This window comes from Trachurus trachurus (assembly GCF_905171665.1).
Source record: "Trachurus trachurus genome assembly, chromosome: 22".
Classification (NCBI taxonomy): Eukaryota; Metazoa; Chordata; class Actinopteri; order Carangiformes; family Carangidae; genus Trachurus; species Trachurus trachurus.
Window position 1 is genome coordinate 17510457 of NC_139907.1, and position 18661 is coordinate 17529117.

The 18661-nt window shown below is 40.1% G+C and overlaps 4 protein-coding genes across 6 annotated transcripts in view; 2 read left to right on the forward strand and 2 right to left on the reverse strand.

Moving 5' to 3' along the window:
- Nucleotides 1-4: 4 nt before the first annotated feature.
- On the forward strand, nt 5-3660 carry gskip (gsk3b interacting protein). Its single transcript, XM_083998718.1, has 3 exons — nt 5-133; nt 2163-2408; nt 2521-3660. The coding sequence occupies exons 2-3, from the start codon at nt 2166-2168 to the stop codon at nt 2677-2679; spliced, it is 402 nt and encodes a 133-aa protein (XP_083854844.1). The 5' UTR covers nt 5-133; nt 2163-2165; the 3' UTR covers nt 2680-3660.
- Nucleotides 3661-3898: 238 nt separating this feature from the next.
- LOC311005723 (NPC intracellular cholesterol transporter 2-like) lies at nt 3899-6921 on the reverse strand. Of its 2 annotated transcripts, none has more exons than XM_083998258.1 (5): nt 6864-6921; nt 6480-6616; nt 5425-5532; nt 5125-5297; nt 3899-4443 (listed from the first exon to the last, which is right to left on the reverse strand). In XM_083998258.1, the coding sequence occupies exons 2-5, from the start codon at nt 6559-6561 to the stop codon at nt 4357-4359; spliced, it is 450 nt and encodes a 149-aa protein (XP_083854384.1). In that variant the 5' UTR covers nt 6562-6616; nt 6864-6921; the 3' UTR covers nt 3899-4356. The 2 variants fall into 2 exon arrangements, with proteins under 2 accessions (XP_083854384.1, XP_083854383.1); XM_083998257.1 differs by having other exon boundaries at nt 6870-6920.
- A 440-nt stretch (nt 6922-7361) lies between these two features.
- On the forward strand, nt 7362-10190 carry isca2 (iron-sulfur cluster assembly 2). Its single transcript, XM_083998045.1, has 4 exons — nt 7362-7429; nt 7656-7821; nt 9351-9466; nt 9548-10190. The coding sequence occupies exons 1-4, from the start codon at nt 7368-7370 to the stop codon at nt 9720-9722; spliced, it is 519 nt and encodes a 172-aa protein (XP_083854171.1). The 5' UTR covers nt 7362-7367; the 3' UTR covers nt 9723-10190.
- Nucleotides 10191-11850: 1660 nt separating this feature from the next.
- The window catches only part of eml5 (EMAP like 5), a gene marked incomplete at both ends in the record, with an annotated part of 36764 nt that continues 29953 nt past the window's right edge, over nt 11851-18661 (reverse strand). Inside the window, 15 exons of one of the 2 annotated variants that reach the window (XM_083998181.1) lie at nt 11851-11887; nt 11984-12084; nt 12572-12725; nt 12828-12931; nt 13018-13180; nt 13853-14025; nt 14141-14329; nt 14421-14535; nt 14817-14974; nt 15211-15419; nt 15510-15683; nt 16069-16089; nt 16428-16526; nt 16665-16794; nt 17049-17127. In XM_083998181.1, coding sequence (XP_083854307.1) covers nt 11851-11887; nt 11984-12084; nt 12572-12725; nt 12828-12931; nt 13018-13180; nt 13853-14025; nt 14141-14329; nt 14421-14535; nt 14817-14974; nt 15211-15419; nt 15510-15683; nt 16069-16089; nt 16428-16526; nt 16665-16794; nt 17049-17127 — 1906 coding nt within the window. Of the gene's footprint in view, nt 11888-11983; nt 12085-12571; nt 12726-12827; nt 12932-13017; nt 13181-13852; nt 14026-14140; nt 14330-14420; nt 14536-14816; nt 14975-15210; nt 15420-15509; nt 15684-16068; nt 16090-16427; nt 16527-16664; nt 16795-17048; nt 17158-18661 lie in introns of both variants that reach the window. The other variant, XM_083998180.1, reaches the window with a different exon arrangement.

The window sequence follows — 18661 nt, forward strand, 5'->3', positions numbered from 1 at the left end:
TGGTGTCTATTTGCTGCAAACACAACTATCTGAGCTACAACGGTAAGTGAAGCTCATTTGTCCACACCTTGTACATACAGACCGTGGTGGGTTGGAAGCTTCCACAAGCCGGAAGAACACAACCAGCGAGGAGGTAAGAAAAATGAACGCAGTTTAGTTAGAAATAATTTATGCCTCATACTCTGCTCAAATGAGATTACCTCTGGTAATATTATGTTATATGCATTTTATTATGAAAAGGAAGTGTTTTAGATGTTTTGGCTTACAGAGGGGTCGAGTATTTAGCCACCGTTGAACAGAGCTGTGACTTAGCTGTTAGTTCTCCTATAGTTTACCCTCAACACAGCACATGTTTGCCAACAAAGTTAGCTACACAGAACCAGTCTTGATAAATATATGAATATATAACATTTGCATGAAACTCATTCATTTATTCAGCGCTAACTATGATGTATGTAATGGCAGTAATCAGACTTGGTTTGCTTCAGCTAGCTAACAAGAGGGCTGCTCCGAGTCCTCAAGATGTCGCTGTGATGTTCAAGATTTAAGTCACAGCAACGTTATGAACTGGGCTGTATGTGATTATACGCGTGTTCTGCTGGCTATGGTAGAAATTAATCCAGCAAAGTTGCTTAAGTTCTTCAGTACAACGTTGAGTTTATCGTCATGCAATGCTACGTAATAGTCCTACTCGATTACAATTGCATTTTCTTTATCTATTACATTTATTTGGTAGCTGTAATTACTAGTTATTTTACAAATTAATATTTTACACAAAAACCACAACAATAATAAAGTCTAAATGCCTCCACCAGAACCCCCTGGAATGTGTTAGTAGGTCTTTCTCTTTAACTGGCAAACAGCCACAAGATGTTTAAGTCAAAACTGTTGTCATTTTGGGCAACCCCCCAAAAAGAAACCCTTAAACAGCAAAGTAATAATAAATGTGTCTGCTTAAATTCAGTTCTTATCTGCCTTCTCTAATTAAATGCATGAAATTGCCATAGTGGGATCTTGTGGTGATCTTGTCAACTTGGCACTGTTTGACATACAGTTGAAATAATGCTCCCTAATAAAGGTTCATTGCCAAAGGCATCCAGGCAACAGAATGAATGATGACAAAGCCAAATGAAAGGCAATAGGTGACCTATTGCCTTTCATTTGACGTGCAGGGAAAAAGCAGGGAAAAGCTCATACGGGAATGCCGAAGGTAATGTACCTTGATGTAAGTGGGACATGACAAGTTTCTACATGTTTAACAAACATGCATGCACCAGAGCACACATAGTGGGTGTGAAGGAATAGAATGGGTGTTGGAGTTTTTATTCCTCAATTTGTTATATTCAAAGAGTAGAAAGTTTTATAACCCTTTTACATTTTTTGCAAACTCCATGTTTTGTAGATAATTATACAACTTTCACTTTGCCACTCAGTATACACTCTAAAACCCATTGTTTTTTTGGGGGGGTTTTGCAACTCTGTTAAAAATCAAGAACTGCACTCCTATTTTTACAGAAGTATTTTAACCCTTAATTTGACTTCCCTTTTTCGGGAGTTATAGCTCAGAGTCTGCTTAGGCTCTAAAAGCTGGGTTGTCCATGACCTGATGAAAACCAAGCAGGAAATACAGTGTCCGTAAGTTAAATATTTAAAGAATTCGTTGGGAAATACCCATTTATCTCCTATTCACTCATGTAATTCCATTTCACTTAAAACAACTGAAAAAAGAAAATTGAATTGATAAAATACAGAAGTAGGTTCAACATGGTGATTGAGTTCCTCTAAAAGTGGTTTAACCTTTTTTCATACCCAACATCATAGAGGGTGTTGGCCATTAAAATAGTCCACTTTGAAAAAAGAAGTCAGAAGTCAGATGTTTCACTTCTGTTTATGGTCAGGAGCTGCAGCTGAGTCAACCGTGGCAAAGGAACAAAGCTGCTGACTCTCAGGAACCCTTTTCAGCATTTATGACCACAGGTTGCAGTTGTAGTTTAAATGCAATGCCATCTCAGAATAGATAATAGTTAACAGGGGAACGTGTCATGGCAGTGAAGAACAGCTTGTTCTGACACTGTCCTAGTTATCTACAGGGTTACTTAAATCATGTGGTCATGAAATGTCAGTCAAAATCTGGACGTTGTAATGTTGATGTTCTGTCATAGGGGATGGAGATAGACTGCCAGCCCGAGGAGCCCATTGTCTCTTCATTTGACGAGGACTGTGTTCAGCTTGGCGACGTCAAGGACATGAGATTGGAGGCCGAAGCAGTGGTCAACGACGTTCTCTTCGCCGTCACTGAAATGCATGTGTCACACAGTCTAAACAGCGCACTGGATGTGGCGTACATAAATGTGGAAACAAGAGAGGGAAACCGGTATTGTCTGGAGCTCACAGAGGCAGGACTGAGGGTAAGACACATTGGAACAAAATGGCTTTTCATTTTCTTCCTCATCACTTTCACTTTAAAGACCTTAAGCCAAACAAACCCAGACAATAACACATTCGTTTCTACCCTAACAGGTGGTTGGCCATGCTTTTGATCAAGTGGATGAGGATCTGAGCAACCAGTATCATGAGACTGTTTACTCACTTCTGGACACGCTCAGTCCGGGATACAGAGAAGCCTTTGGGAATGCTTTGCTCCAGCGGCTGGAGAGGCTGAAGCAAAACGGACGATAGAAATTAAAAAAAAAAAAGGGACCAAGATGCTGCTTTAGTTATCTATGTGAAACAGGGGCTGACAATGTGGGTGTATTTGGCTATGAGTCAACAATAACCAAGTTTGGTCAAATATTATAGCCTATCATGTGACGTCCACCTGCCTAGCTACCACTACAATAAGGGGTACCCTGCCCTATCAACTTTGCTTTGTCCCGAGTTTCATATCATTGATCGACTCCATGTTTGATACTTCAATTCAGTGACTGCTGGGGTTTGACTGTGTGGGGTTGTATTGCAACATTTGTGTTGTTGACTTTAAACTGTGGAAAAGATCTTCTAGTTTTCATGTTACAAATTCGTAACTGAACATTGTTAAAGAATTCTGCACCTTTTGTACTGAAAATGATCTGAGAAAGAAGCAGCAAGTTGCATTATAATTCTGTTTCCCTCTCTGCCCTGCTTGCACTGAAAGCTGTGACCTGATGACTGATATCTGCTCAAACATACTCATACTTGTTCATTCAGCAGGAGTCTCAGTGAAAGAGCCAAAGCTGTACTCTCTCTGTGTAACTCATATTGCCTTAAAAACTGACTTTTGGTTGGAAAAGTACAACAAAACCAAGCTTTTAGTGGGGCTGTTATTTCACACGGATAAGTCAGAAACAAAAGAATTATCTTATCAACTGACACTGTATTAAGTTAATTGTATCTGGAAGGATATTAGTTTCCCCTCCGTACTGCAGTGCATTGCATCTCAAGCTTGCATTCCAGACTAGGTGGAGGTTTATGTATATGGCTTTTGTTGTAGTTTTGTCCTAAACAGTATTTGCCTCTGCTCAGGAAGGACCTCTAGAGCTGCTCCAACTTGTTGGTTTATTATAGGTACGTGTGACCGGTTAGGATTTCATGTCAGTCTTGCAAAACACACTTTAGAAGTCATTCTCTTTGCATACATAACTGTTATTCCTTGCTGCTGGCCTTTGCTCAGACTAATAAAATCTCAGAAGTATATGAAGGCTTTTTTTGTTTTTATTCTCCAAGTAAAGTGTTGAGTTTAAGGTTTTGTTCTCTAAAAACTTTAACCACTAACAGGTGTTGCAATGCCAGACTGAGCAGACTTCATTCCGGGTACATCAACAAGTGACTGACTGCTACAAAACAAAAGCTAACAGCTGTGATGGTCCTTTTGCTAAAATTATGCTTGAGCAACACAGAGAGTCACATACTGCAACTTGGGTACACATTAGATTTCTTTATTAGAATTTACTTTTCATATGGCAGCACAAGGTCAGTAAGAAATTACAAAAGTTGAAGTAAAGAAAAAGTACAGTGTGTACCTTTTCTGACTACACAGCAGCCAGTAAGCCAAGACATTTGCATTGAAGTGGAATGTGAGCCAGGACCATTCACACAAACATTAACCCGCATCATTTCATCTCGACAAACCAATCGTTAAGGTAGATCACAGCAAAAAAAATCAACCAGTCCGTTTCAGTAAGATGTCAGAAGTCTGTGTGTGAGAGGCAATAGTCTTGCAAACTAGTGAAACACATACATCTTAAAATCAGTTGATGAATGGATAAAATGAGATCTTAACTAGAATCATTAACATTTGGCCTTTTTTTCTACTCAAAGCTTAATCCCTTTTTAAAAAAAGACTTATAATACACGTTTGTCTGAGGTATTGTTGCCAACTTAGCTCACAATCTGAACTGGGAACTTGATGCAGAACAAGTCTTTTTTGTCGTCGTCTCTCAGTTCCCACTCCACAACCAGCTTTATCTATAAGAAGAAAAGGAGTTGTCAGTCAGTGAACCAGGTGTGCAACATGTCTATAATGCCTGGTATAAGGGCAAAATTACCACTTGAGCAAGACACAGTTCAAGAACAAAGAACAAGCAAAGCTGACAAAACATGGACCCCATTCAAAAACAAACACATAATACATACATTTGCATTGCTTTCATCATTCATGGCTGATTGTAAGCAAATGCAAGCAAATGCTATTGGTTTCCCAACAGTCACATGCAACTGGATACATGCATACAATGTGTTAGCTGCACTTTCACTTTGAGTATTTTTGTTGACATGCCAAATTACGAGAAAGTACTTTTTACCATTTCATAGGTCTTGAGGATTTGATTATGATACATTGGTCTACTAAATATAGACTGATGTGCAAAATATTGCAGAACTTATACTTGTGTATTTTAATCCAATGGTGCCACTTTACTAAAAAAAAAAATCAAATTAGACCATCTTTATCAAAATCAAACCACATTATAAAATTATCTTCTGATACATGATATTCTAAGACTGTAAATACAGATTTGTCATAAGATGAGTTGACACATAACATGCTGCCAGCTTTAATTTTGAGAGGTATAGGAACAGGAAATTGGTATATTGGACTGGAGCGACAAAAGCCGTTTGCAGACTCTTAATTATCAGAGATGTACTTACTGAGGGATACTCAGACTTCACAGGTAGAGCGTTAACATAGTGGTAACTCTGCTGCTTCTGGATGGGACACTGGATTCCAGACTTGCAGCCATCTTCTATGGGGATGGGGAAAGGGACAGGAACTCCAGCAATGATACCATGAACCACTGCTTTGCTTGTCTGGCTCGCCACAACTACAAGATAAAAGCATCATGAGATTACAGGCTTTTTAAATAAAATAAAAAACACAATCAAAAAAAAAAAAAAAAGCACTTATGCTGTGACTCTTGAAGACATCAAGAGCAATAAGAGTCCACCCACCACTGCTGAATGTCACATTGACGCTGTAGGACTGGCCTTTGCGGAGCTGGCATGGCTGAGTGGGACAAGGGCTAATGTCCACTATGGTCACTTTGCCAGAAGTGGAGCCTGAAAAAAAAAAAAAAAAAAAAAACACAGGAGCAGAGTCTGTTTTTAAAAAGACAAAATAAAAACCCACATAATTCTAGGTCATATTTAAACCTACAACATTTAAGTAGGAAATATAATATACAGGGACTGCATGATTATGGTCCAAGTTAATAATCATCATCATCATCTTATCCCACGTAGTGAAAGGAATAGTAACCTCATGACGCCTCAGGCTCTCATACATGGTTTTTATAGACATGGTTGGTCATGTTTTAATTTCAGAATCAGCTGCAGTTTTCAGTTTCTCTCAGTTTATTTGCACACAACACTAAAAACACTAAGGTTGACTCGTAAATAAACCAACACAAATACATACAATACACTCTTGATATGTTGTATAACTAAAGCTGTATGTGTGGGACAAGTATAAAATAATATGAAAGTAATTTGAGATTACTTCAGAGACTCAATTTATGTATTAGGAGATGGCACAAGTAACTTCACTTTAAAACTACAACCCAATCCTTAAAGTCAAATGGTCACACCATTGACTTGAGATCAGTTTTCTTGAAGTACTTGTCTGGTCAGCTGTATAATTTCCTCTATGAGTACAGAGGAAAATATGCACAATGCACCAGTGAGTATTTATTTCCACAAAAGTGTGATGATGAGTACATTGTATTCTGAACAGATGACAATGGCGTGATAAGTGCAAATTAGTACTGAAACATGGGTCAAGAGAAATGAAAGAAAATTGATCAGTTCTTATAACTTACAATTTTCTGTTTCATCAATTAACATTGTTGTGTGAAGAAGACACTATGCCTCTTTTACTGATTTTAAAGTCATAGAACAAGTAAGGTCAGTCTACATAGATTATCTACACGTTTAAAATGAGTCCCGTTTACATAAACACAAAACATCTTTATTCACTTAGAGCAGAAGAAAGTTGCAGTGAAACTTACCACAGTCTAAGTACTTCACTGGCACCGCACAGGTGAACCCAATCAGGCAGAGTGCGACGATGAAACCAGTCCGGACGGCCATGGTTCTTTCTTCTTTTTTTCCCTTTTTTTTTTTTTTTTTTTTTTTAATCGTGACCCTAAACATGAGAGGGAAAAATCATTAGGCAAACTTATCAGACCAGACTAGCTTCGAGCGGTCAGCAGAAACTGTTGAATCATATGACTGATTGTTTGTTTCCCCACATCTCGCGAAACGCAGTGATTCACCACAACGAGGAACAAATACTCTTCCACAACCTGGACGAATAGTTAGAACAACACAAACACCACGAGTCTCCAAAACAACATAGATAAAGAAGTAGAAGTACTTTTGAAGTAACAAACCTGTACCTTTGATGGGCTTGTGTCAGCGTCCTAAGTGAAAATGCTAGTAACCTACCAGTTTTTATTTCCTCGTATCACGAGATTGAAGGAACGCCTATGAGTAATCATTCGTTGTTTTTTCTCCCGAAACAGAGTCTGTCAGGAGACGGCCTCATTTTAAAACTCCTGTCTCCTACTTTTTAAGTGGCCAGTTATGAACTTCAAGCACTACACGAGGCAAATTTACTATGAGCTTTAACAAAATGAAAGTTTTTATTAAGCGGCTCTTGTTGGGGAGACAGAAAGCCTGGTAAAACTGTGCCTGGCAGACAAAGCAAAGGTGAAAAAACTCCATGCATCTGACCGGTTTCGTTCTAAATGCTTCATGATTGACAGGTGATCTGACCAACCGTATTCCGCTAACATGGGCGTGTCTATTTTGACAGACACGATTTCAGCCAATGAGAGAGCCGACATGTTTTCATCATCCGAAAAGGGTGGGACTTACCCACATTGTTATGGAAGATGTCATTCGTGAGAGCAGCAATGATATCTGCGTCAAAGTCGAAATTGTTGACACTGGCAAGGTAACGCTAATTTATGACCATCTGACACATTACAAGGAGAGTACCTAATCAAAATCTTAACCTTTATGTACTGCTTTTTCGCCAATAATGTATATATGTTGAATTTTTGGTAGACGGTTAGCTAACTTAGTTAGCCTGTAACGCAACCGTTAACGTTACCTAAGTCCAGTATCGCTACGAGTCCTGTTTTCACACGATATAATCTAAACGTGTCTATGTTTTGCAGGGCGTCTGCTCTTGTGAACAACCCCGGTGTGACCCAGCAGCTGCACCGGCTGCCCCCAAACACTACAGCCGTATTTCAGCGCTTTAATAGCGCTTCAGCCCAGGAGAAACCAGCGGCGTCGGGTTCAAATGAAGATAAAGTCGTTCTGACTGACTCATGTGTGAAGGTGAGCAGATGATGACGATTGGAGATTCGTACTTTTTGGGGATGAGGGATTAGACAGAGTTTAGATCTACAGTTAGAGCCAATGTTGACAGTGGAGTAGCTGTAGTATTAAGACCATGGCACATCGTTAGGGCCTTTGATTAGGTGGAGTCAGGGAAACGTTTCTTGTGTAGTGTGTCTTCTACATCTGAAATATCTGCCCTTAAAGAAACCAAAGACTCCCACACACTGTCAGCGACTGTACTGGCTTTATCAACATTAACAGGTAGGTGATGAAAGGCTTAAGGCCCAAACCAAGCCGAATCATGTGAGTAACAGTGAGCAACACTTGAATCACAGATAACAAATGTTTGATGTTGGACACATATTTCCCTTTCTTTTTAATGTGTACATGAATGATTTGTCTCTGATGTTGAATACATGTGGTACAGGTTGTAGAGTTGGTGACCTACTAATTAATCACTTTATGTATGCAGACGACCTGGTCATCTTCAGCCCTTACAGTGCTGGTCTCCAACAGCTATTGAGAACATGCACACAGTATGGTGCTGACTTTGACATAAAGTACAATGCTGGTAAGAGTAAAGTTATGATTATTAGAAGCGGAGAAGACAGACAGTCAACCTTCCCTGACTTCCATCTGTCTGGTACTGCACTCAGTGTGTGCAGCGAGATCAAGTATTTGGGGCATATTATTGTTAATGACTTGTCTGATGATAAAGATATGTACAGGCAGCGTCGTAAGCTCTATGCACAAGCAAACATGCTGTGTCGTAAGTTTAGCATGTGCTCTGTATCTGTAAAAATTGCATTGTTTAAAGCATATTGCACACCTTTGTACACAGCCCACCTGTGGTGCCGCTACAAACAAGGTAGTATAAGAAAGCTCACAGTAGCTTATAATGACAGCATGAGGTTACTGTTGAGAGCCCCAAGAAGCTCCAGTGCAAGCCATATGTTTGTTAGTGTCGGGGTACCCACCTGCTCGGCTGTTCTGCGCAATCTGATGCACAGATTTATGTGTAGGGCGTCAGAATCAGAGAATGAACTTATTAATGTGTTGGTTAATCCTGTACGCAGTTCTGTAAGATTTTCGTCCAGACTGTGGAACCATTTTAGAACATGTTTGTATGCAAGCCTACACTGAATAGTGGGGAAAGCTCTGTACTTTGTATTTTGTGTTTTTTTTTAATTCTGTCTTTGTTTTTATTATCTTATTCTGCTTTTATGGTGATATGGATCCCCTTGGGTCTGAAATAAAGATTTAATAATAATAATATGATAATGCCTCTGTGGTGCTGCCACATTGATAACCTGTCTTTGACTCATCAAAGACAGACATCTCCAGCCTCCAGTTGTCATTTGGTGTGTGCTGTGTTGAAGGACAGTACATGATCATTTTGTTGTTTAATATTTTTCATATTGACTTGTAACGTGTAAAGTGTAATTCACTTGCCAATCATTTTTCAACAAATGTATGACGCTGTGTTGTAATATTCATTGTGCTCTTGTCCCCCCCCTGTAATCCAGAGACTTGGGGAGATCATGGAGAAGGGCGAATACCTGAGGATACATGTGGAGGGAGGAGGCTGCTCCGGGTTCCAGTATAAATTTTCTGTCGATGGCAACAGGAACGAGGATGACAGGTAAACTGCAGCTAATCTAGCTCATAAGTTTTAGCCACATTGCATCTTTATTAAATCTCTTTTATCGTCTCTGTTCCTCAGAGTGTTTGAGCAGGGAGGGGTGGGCATCATTGTGGACCAGGACAGCCTGGAGTTTGTGAAAGGATCCACAGTGGACTTCACCAAGGAGCTGATCCGCTCCACTTTCCTTGTGCTGAAGAATCCTCAAGCTGATCATGGCTGCTCCTGTGGCAGCTCCTTCTCTGTCAAATTATGACCCTGCTTCCCTGGTACCTGCATTAATAACACTTAATACCAAGATTTACCAATTTATCAGGTGCACATGTACAAAATACAAGAGATTATTAGAAACATTTCAGCCTAGGATATTACAACTATTTACCATAGTGATGAATCAACAACTTTCTGATACAGTTTCAACAAAAACTGAAGGTAGATTTTATTGCAGTGGTTTAATATTGGATTATCTTTAACAGTAAATGTGTACCTAATAAACTGTTAACTTAGAGTATTATGTTATATCTAAAAAATGATGTATTTTGAATTCCTAATTCAGTTTGCAAATTACTAAGTTTTGTGTCAACAGTAAAACTGGTAGATTATCTTGCACTTTTTCTGAGTGTGAAATGAAATGACTTGAACTGAATGAGTGGCAATGACGGTGATTAATCATTGAAGACAATGACATCACAGTTCACAGTATTCACCTGCAATTTGTCACGACTGAATGAATCAAAGGCTCAATTGAAGTGTTGGACCATTCGCGACTTAGATTTGCCTTTGTGTGTAAAATATGTACAGTATATAGGCCACATCAATGAATATAAAGAGCTAAGCTATATTCCTGTCTTCTCAAATAAAATTGAGTGGATATCAAATATTCTTCTGTTTAGTCTTCTATTTGTGATATGAAATCTAGTCAATGTCCAAAGTTATCATGAAATGGGAGGTTGTGTAATTTCAGTAGCATTCACATGAATCACTTCCTCACACACAATCATGAAAGAGCAGCAAGGAAATATTTCTATTTATTGATAATTGATAAAAGGTTAGTTTGAGCACTGCTGGTGTTGTTACATTTGTTCCTCAGCATTATGAATCATTATGTACGTTATTTTCGCTCTGAACACATCTCAGTCACAGCTCAAGTCCATGGTTGCCTTTTTTATTAAAGTGGAATTTAAGAAACATCTCACAAAAAATATACAAAAAGAATATCTACAAATGATATTTACACTGGTGTAATCTAAATCAAAATATGCAGCAACATTTTTTCATAGTTAGTCTTAATACAAGGAGCAAAATGTTTTGCACTTTTCATATTTTCTCTGATAAAACATTCCATTTAAGCAATATATCTGATTACACAAAACATTAACTTACTGTTGAAAAAAGTCACACCATTCATATTCATGAAAATGCAACAATAATACATCATACAGTAGCAGCACACTGAGAAGTGACCGAAAGAACTGCATAAAAGTGCATTGAAACATCAATTTACACAACTGTTGTTTTTGTTTTCTGAGGAGTTTGGTTGGGACAGATTGTCATCCAGTAAGCCATGCACACCCACTAACCACAAACAGATCCTCAAACGAGTACGCACACATTAACATGTCATGAGGGGAACACTGCTGAGGGAGGTCTGAGGTCAACCAGTCAACAACACAACCACATGAACAAACCATAAACGAACCATCAGGGTAACACAGTGACCAGGTCAGGTGTACAGTGCATAGTATGCTTTGGCATGCTGACATCCAGAACATAACAGTGGATGTTACATTCAGGAGGAAGGCCACAGGATTTGGAATTACCAGTAAAAATAGAACAAACAAATGACTACATGATCCAAAAAGTAAAACAAACAGAATACAAAAAGAATCCAAACCCTCATAAATTGAACACTCAGATTAAGGCTAATTCAGTTTGCTACATGTTTTTAAAAAATGGCATTGTCAGTAACATGATTTCATAGGCCTGCCAAGTGGCAAAAACTGCCATTTGGGACACTTACACATATTCACTCATTCTAAAAATATGATCCATCACTGAAATGATATGATATGCACATACTGTGTTAGAGAGATGATGTGATGCAGTGAGAGCAGGGCTGTTCGCCCACCACCTGTGTTCACAATCGGGACTGATGCTATGATGAAGATGAGCCTTGCACATATGCATGCACCTAGTTTCTGAGGCAGTAATTCTCATTACTGCTTTTCCCTCATTTTACAGGCTGCCAGGTTTGTCTTCCTCCTTTTTTTTCCTTTTTTTTTCTTGAGATGCATCTTTTAGCTGTTTCTTTTTCTCTGGAGAGCCGTGCTGGGAGACACCTGGGCTTTCTGAGGCAGGACCAGGACCAGGTCCACGTGTGATCCTCAGTGAGGGGCATGAACACACCTCCACACAAACAGGCTAGGGACAAGATGAAAAGAAAGAGGCCACCACCATTTAATATTTCATTGTCACATCATTTGTAAATCCAGGTTTTAATGTGGACACTCGTCGTACCTTCTGTCGTCTCCACCTGCACTGACGACAAAGCGGTCTCCATTTGTGAAGCGTACATTTGTCAAGTGAGCAGAATGACCCAGAAAGCGTTTGTGTTTGGCCTGAAAACAGAATGTATTTATATCACTCAACAGCTGCTATTTACAGTTTTATTGTTTTACAGCACAGATGCATTTAAAGTACACTGAAGTGTACAAAACATTTCAGGTTAAGTGACAGTTCTAGCAGGAAATCATCATACAATTTTAGGAACACTATATTTTCTCAGTAGAAAAATATGATGGTTTTCCGGTATTATAATGAATTCAAAATCACTATATAAAAACTTTTTATATGATTGTAGCATCTTTTAAATTATTCTGATCAGTTTACATTAGGGGAAAAAAGACAATCATGTTGTTTAGGGTTAGTGCTTTATTCCACCACTGGAGGGCGCTCATGTCCTACAGTGGCTTTAAGATCTCAGCTCAGAAAAATGTAAAATGTAACATTTAAAACGATTCTGTGATATTTTCATCATCACACACTGACATAATATATTAAAAAACATTGAAAACAGTAAAAATAAAATGATGAAGTCATACTCACAAATTTCTCTGGACATGGAAAGTCAAACAGCTTTACCATCCCAAAGTCGTCGCCTGTGACAATGTTAAGGCCTGAGTGGGACACACAGGCACAGGTGACGTCTGCTTTGTCTGTGTTACGGGACCAGATCCCGACCACCTCATCCCCAAGGACGCTGGACAGAGAGAGAGAGGGAGAGAGTCACATTTATCACATTTGGCGTTCAACACTTCATCATTACCTTTCCTAACATATGTATCGATGGTGTGTGTCTCACCTCGTCCAGCTGGCCCAGGTAATCCTGTCAATGTGGCTCTGCTCTGAGACCTGCTTCCCAGACGGCACCTCGTACACCAGTCGTTTATAAGCACCTGTGGATATCTGAGTCAAGACGCCAAGAAGAGGTTATTATTAGAGTTGAAAACAGCTGCGACCTCCCACCGTGAACGTATCTGATGTGTCCGTACCTGGACGTAAGTGCTGTCGGCAGAAAAGTCCATCTGCATCACGAAGCTGGGGATGTCCCTGCAGCAGTTGATGCGGTTCAGCTGCGGTCCGAACGTCAGGTCGTAGAAGTCGACCGAGCACTCGGTGGAGCCCACGGCCAGGTAACGAGAATTTGGACTGAACCTGTGAGGGAGACGTGCAAAAATACAAAGTTACAGAAAAAGGATTTGATCGTTTTTGATGATGAATTCAAATCATAAAATAGCATCTTCAGAGCGACATTACAGTTTTGATACATATTCGTGCGTCGAGACATATTATGCGTCCTGATTCTCAGCAACATTTCAACTCCAACCCAAACAGGATTAAAGCTGGGTTCATTTATGGGCTCAGCTGGCTGTGAGTGCAGCTTCTCTGGAGGACTCACTGGTGTTTGCCCAAACAGGTAATGTGAGTTTTGTATTAAATACATAAGCTTTCTTGCATTTTGGGCTTCTAATCTATGCTGTACATCTTTCAACTGGGACAATAAAGCTTTAAAAAAACTCCCTCCTCCCTGAGTCTAAAGCCTCCTCTAGGCCATTGTCTCACCTGAACATTACCCCCATAGGTTACACAAATAATAGCACTCAACAAATTCACCTATAATCCCTGAGACCTACATGAACTCACTGTCTGAAGCTGTTGAACAAAACAGTCTAGGAGACGATTTAGAATAACATCCTTCATAAATGTAGAGCTGCTAATCAGTTATTTCATAAAAAGTGAGTTCTGGTTCAACGTATTAAAATATATCATGTATATAATACTTTCCCCTGATATACAGTATGTGCTGCAGTGCTCTACTATCAGTACCTAATATCCTGGATAGGAGAGCGTCTGTCTCTTTTCTTGCCCCAGATTTTGAGCGAGGTGACCAGCAGGATGATGAACTCGCCATTCTTCATGCCGATGGCCACCATGTCTCCCTCAGGGCTGTAGCTGATGGTGTGCGCCGGGTGGCCCAGGTTCACCTTATTCAGCATCTTCTGTTTTCCCACAAGGCAATGCAAACCATCTTAAAATTTGAATTTGTGAACATGTGCCGATACTTGCGTCATCATCAGACTGCGTGGCTGTGAGGTTGGAGGTAACGTGGCTGACCTTCTCTGGGATGTCCCACAGACGGACGGTGCCGTCCTCTGCTGCAGACAGAAACACGTCTCTAGAAGGATGCGTTCCCAAGCCCCAGATCGGTCCGTCCATGTGTCCGTTTACCAGGATGTTGCACGCTGCATTCTTCTCCCCTACTTCGATTATCTCTGCGTTTCTGGTCCCCACGAGGATTTTACCCTGATACGGCACAGAGGAAACAAAAGGTTTAGTCGAAAAGACTTTGTCCAAAATGAGAGCAGAGAAACTGATTGTGTAACTTTTTAAATACCTTTCCTCTGCACACAGAGCGAACGCAGTCTATGACTTGTCCAGTTTCTAATCGAAAGGCTCTGCAGCGTTTCAGCTCCTGGTCCCAGAGCTTCAGAGCTCCTCCCTCCTTTGACCTGTGGAGGAAAACATTCACCGTTTCATCAACTGTCTGAGGAAAACTACAGCTTCACTTAAAGCAAGCTCCAAATTCCTGGTACAATTAACTGTGGATAGGTGTAGGAAGGGTACATATTAATGCATACATTATTTCAATACATATTTAAATATATTTAAATACTATACTATACAACAAGTAAAAAAAAAAAGGCCAATAACTGAAAGTGGCAAATCAAAGGAATCAATTAAACTGGACTTTTGATTTTCCTTCACGAAAATAACACAGAGCAGCACTCACGGTCTTTCTTTGCCCCCGGTGACGATGAGGCCGTCTCTCAGTGTGGTGTACATGGTGAACACAGGGCCCGTATGGGCTTTGGCCACTATTCTTACTAGAATGTGTTCCTTCCACACACACACATCCCCACTTATGGTACCTGTAAATGTCAAGTTATTCTGAAAAGAAAACAAATCTGCACTAATCTAGTGGCCTAAGAGAGCAGAGCGAGCAATGCAAGAACAATTGACAGCACAGTGAAGCAGACAGTTTGGGATCTGATGAACTTTAAACGTTAGCAGATTCAAATTATGAGGTAAAACATACATTTGTGGTGAGAAGATGCAACATTTCACAAAACTGGATCAATTAGATATTTGAATAATGTGGTTTACAATGGTTGGAAATCACTTACAGCTCCAAATGCTACAGAGAGCATCGTCTGCATCCGGGCGTCCTCAATGGTGCTCAGCACACCTTTCTTGCTGAGCAGAGCTCGACCAGCTAGTGTCCAGAAACGCACGTGTTTGATCCCCACAGACACAAAGTGTGTGTCCGAGTCTGGTCGAAACTCGGCCACAAAGATCCTCTGGGTGTGACCCATCCTGCTGGCCACTTTGGCACCTAAGAAACAAAGCAAAGTGCAGTAAAAGCTTCTCTAATCCCCTCCCCTCGATCCCCAAAGTTGAAGGAACTTGATTTTAATGTGTTTACCTTCCTGCCACTTCCAGATGGTGACGGTGTGTTCAGGGTCCAGGCCCACAGACAGCAGGAGTTTTCCTGTGGCACTGAAGCTGACAGAACAAACCCCACCCGAGTGGAAACAGCGTAGCACCGACAGCGTCTGCTTTGTCATGGCGTCCCACACATGAATAGATGGAGATGTCGCTGAAGAGGAAAAAAAAGAGGAAAAGAGCCGTTTGTATTTTTACAACCATGAAACCTTTTTTCCTGGTTGCTTTAATGCGTCTCTCATGTCATGCAAACGCCACCCACAGATATTAATTACTTGACATTAAAACTAATAATAATTAATAAAAACTAAATGTGAACTGAAATAGTACAGCCTGGAGTTTAGTTTTTCAAATCTATTTTTCAGGAGCATATATACAACTTATAATTGAGCAAGTTTACATAGGAAAAGACATGTATCATATCATGTGACCACTAGATGGCAGTAACTTAAAGAATATAATTGAGTGTAAACCACACATTTCCTTTTTCACCGTTCATTTTCATTCATTCTAAACAAGGAGTCATCTTGTGTCCTTACCTGACATGTCACCTGTATCACCTGTAATTAAAGAAAATCTGATTAATAGGCCGGCTTCACACATAATTTGTAAAGTTGTCAGTAAATTCCTCTGTCCTGTTTTTTTTAATCACTTTGTAGAGTGTTTGTACAAAATAAAAAATGCAGCACAGGGTGACAACCCCACAACCATCCCTGTAGGAAAAAAAAAAAAAAAAAAAAAAAAACGATGCTTCTTCTCACAGGTTGCTTAAAAGTGCAGATAAGCTGGTGGGAGGTGTGCGGCTGTCAGTCATATGTAATAATCCCAACAACACAGGACGGAGGGGAGGAAAACAAGGCGGCTGGTGACAGAGGAGGTCGACTTCTCACAAACATACCTACTTGGCCAGTTGCCACCACGTTGGGGAATTTGGGATGTTGATTGATTGTCAGGCACAGAATGTCGTCGCTGTGTTCAACATAGAAACTTTGGCAGGCTGAAAGAAAACCACATCCAACAAACACACACACACACACACACGATAAAATTCATACATGTTATGTTGACTTGCCAGCTAGTTACCAGTGTTGTGTGTGTCGTCTAGAGTGACTGCCCCACCACCATGTCTACTTACAGGTTGTCAAGTTGAGCACGATGCCAACTGAGGCCGTGTGGTAGATGATGTCCGCCCCCTCGTTCAGGTAGTGCACGTTGTTGCGGCAGTCATTGCCACGGTAACCGAATACCAGGTCCAACACCAGGTCCTGCAGGAGTTGTCAGAAACAGAGCGGCCAGAAAGTCGTAAAAGGTCAACTGAGATGTGGAGAGCAAGCCGGTGGCTGAAGCAGACGTCGTTATTCGATTACAGAATCATCAGAGTTCCCCGAGAGGCCGTCTGGACAGAGGGCGTCTTCAGCTGAAATAACCCCATTAGGATCTTCCTTCTGTTTACATAAAATACTCCATCTGTATCTATTAGTTCTGTTGTGAGTTGCCAAGCATTTCAAGTCCACCTCACCTCGATTGGTCTCTTCTTTTTGCCGACATTGTTGGTCTGCAGCTTCTCTGGCTGAGGCAGCGCCCTGCTGACAGGAGGCCTGCAACAGACAGCTGGGGTAAGAGGGCGGCTGAGGAACTGCTTATCATAATGAGGATTATAATGATGATAATGATGACAAAATCACACTGTTTACTATTGGGACTGTCCTGTAAAATACTCCATGAGTATCTGAACACATCCAGACAAAAATACTTTTATCTCAAGATTCAGTGAAATTCATTATGTACTTTTTTTTTTTTTTTTTTTTAAATGTCAAGACCTCTTGCCTCACAAGTGTGTACAGGGTCTATATAATGTGAATTTTGAATAACATAGGAACATAAGTTATTTAAAAAAGGTAAAAAACTATAATTGACAGTAAATAGGAAATATCACAACTACATAATCAGTCTTTGCTGATTTGTCAGTAATTTCCACACATCTTCAAACTGTCAGTACCATTACAAGATTCAAAGCCTATCCATAATATTAAACATATCAGAATTATGGGCTGAAATATACAGTTGTCAGTGTTCTGGTTAATAAACAACAAGACAGTAAAGTTTTGAAGTCAGTGATCAGAGAAGTTACGGCTCTCTGACTCCTTTGGGGGGAAAAAAAACATGCCTGCAGTGACTACGTGTGTGTAACAATAAATAATTCAAAGACTGTATGGACAAACTGTAAACATGATGATCTTGTTTTACAGTCAAGTCAGTGTGTGCAGAGGGCAGACCCTATCGAGTGTCGATAACAGGGATGTCGAAACTACAAAGATCTGCAAATGTCCAAATAAAGACAAAAAAAAAAGATAATGGAGAATATGAATGAACGACACAATAAGTGACTTACCTCGACCCTCTTCATCGCAGCAATAACAAAGAGAAAGCAACAATTAGAACAAAGGTTTCCTGCAGCGTTCGCTGCTGCCTGCTGGACACACGTAACACAACACCACAGCCACTGAGGACATGAAATACAGGAGTCAGGACCGTTGTGTAACCATGGCAATCAAAGTCCATTTCTATGACAACTACTGCTCAGAAGATGCAAGAAGAACAAAACTGGACGTCATCAATAAACCAATCAATAAACCTGAGGCACCTTGAGCCTGTGACATTATTTTACTCGTGCTATAGTGATGGGAAATCGGATAAAGCCTGAAAGAGCGTTTACTATCAGTCATACAATCAATACCTCCTTAAAAGACAATAAAGGAGGATGTGTACACTCCTAATGTTCATTCTGATTTGATGTATGAAATTAAAACTTGATCCATGTTAATCAAGTCATTTCCCTGGAGTCACAGTGACAATTAAAACCATTTCTCGCACAACATGTTCAGATGATGTTCAACTTGCTGTTAAAGAGGACACTAAAGTAAATTCATTTTAAGCAGTTCATTAGCAAAATGAATTGACACCAAAACAGCAAAGTGGGAAAAAAAAATGCTTGAAACCCCCTTCACACTGGGTGGGCAGTATTTTTTAAGTCTTTGTAGAAGCAACACTGGATATATTCTTAATATTTTGTACAAAGCTACATATGCTTCCCTAAATAACTTGTAAAAAACTGTACAGGATGTCTCTCTC

Bases quoted from the DNA above. Each gene is read 5' to 3' on its own strand.
- LOC311005723 (XM_083998258.1), bottom strand. From the start codon at position 6,561: ATGGCCGTCCGGACTGGTTTCATCGTCGCACTCTGCCTGATTGGGTTC. The intron at 5,533-6,479 runs GTAAGTTTCACT...TTTTTTTTTCAG, and splicing joins AGTGAAGTACTTAGACTGTG to GCTCCACTTCTGGCAAAGTG. The intron at 5,298-5,424 runs GTGGGTGGACTC...TTTATCTTGTAG, and splicing joins CAATGTGACATTCAGCAGTG to TTGTGGCGAGCCAGACAAGC.
- gskip (XM_083998718.1), top strand. From the start codon at position 2,166: ATGGAGATAGACTGCCAGCCCGAGGAGCCCATTGTCTCTTCATTTGAC. The intron at 2,409-2,520 runs GTAAGACACATT...CTACCCTAACAG, and splicing joins TCACAGAGGCAGGACTGAGG to GTGGTTGGCCATGCTTTTGA.
- isca2 (XM_083998045.1), top strand. From the start codon at position 7,368: ATGTCATTCGTGAGAGCAGCAATGATATCTGCGTCAAAGTCGAAATTG. The intron at 7,822-9,350 runs GTGAGCAGATGA...CCTGTAATCCAG, and splicing joins TGACTGACTCATGTGTGAAG to AGACTTGGGGAGATCATGGA. The intron at 9,467-9,547 runs GTAAACTGCAGC...TCTGTTCCTCAG, and splicing joins AACAGGAACGAGGATGACAG to AGTGTTTGAGCAGGGAGGGG.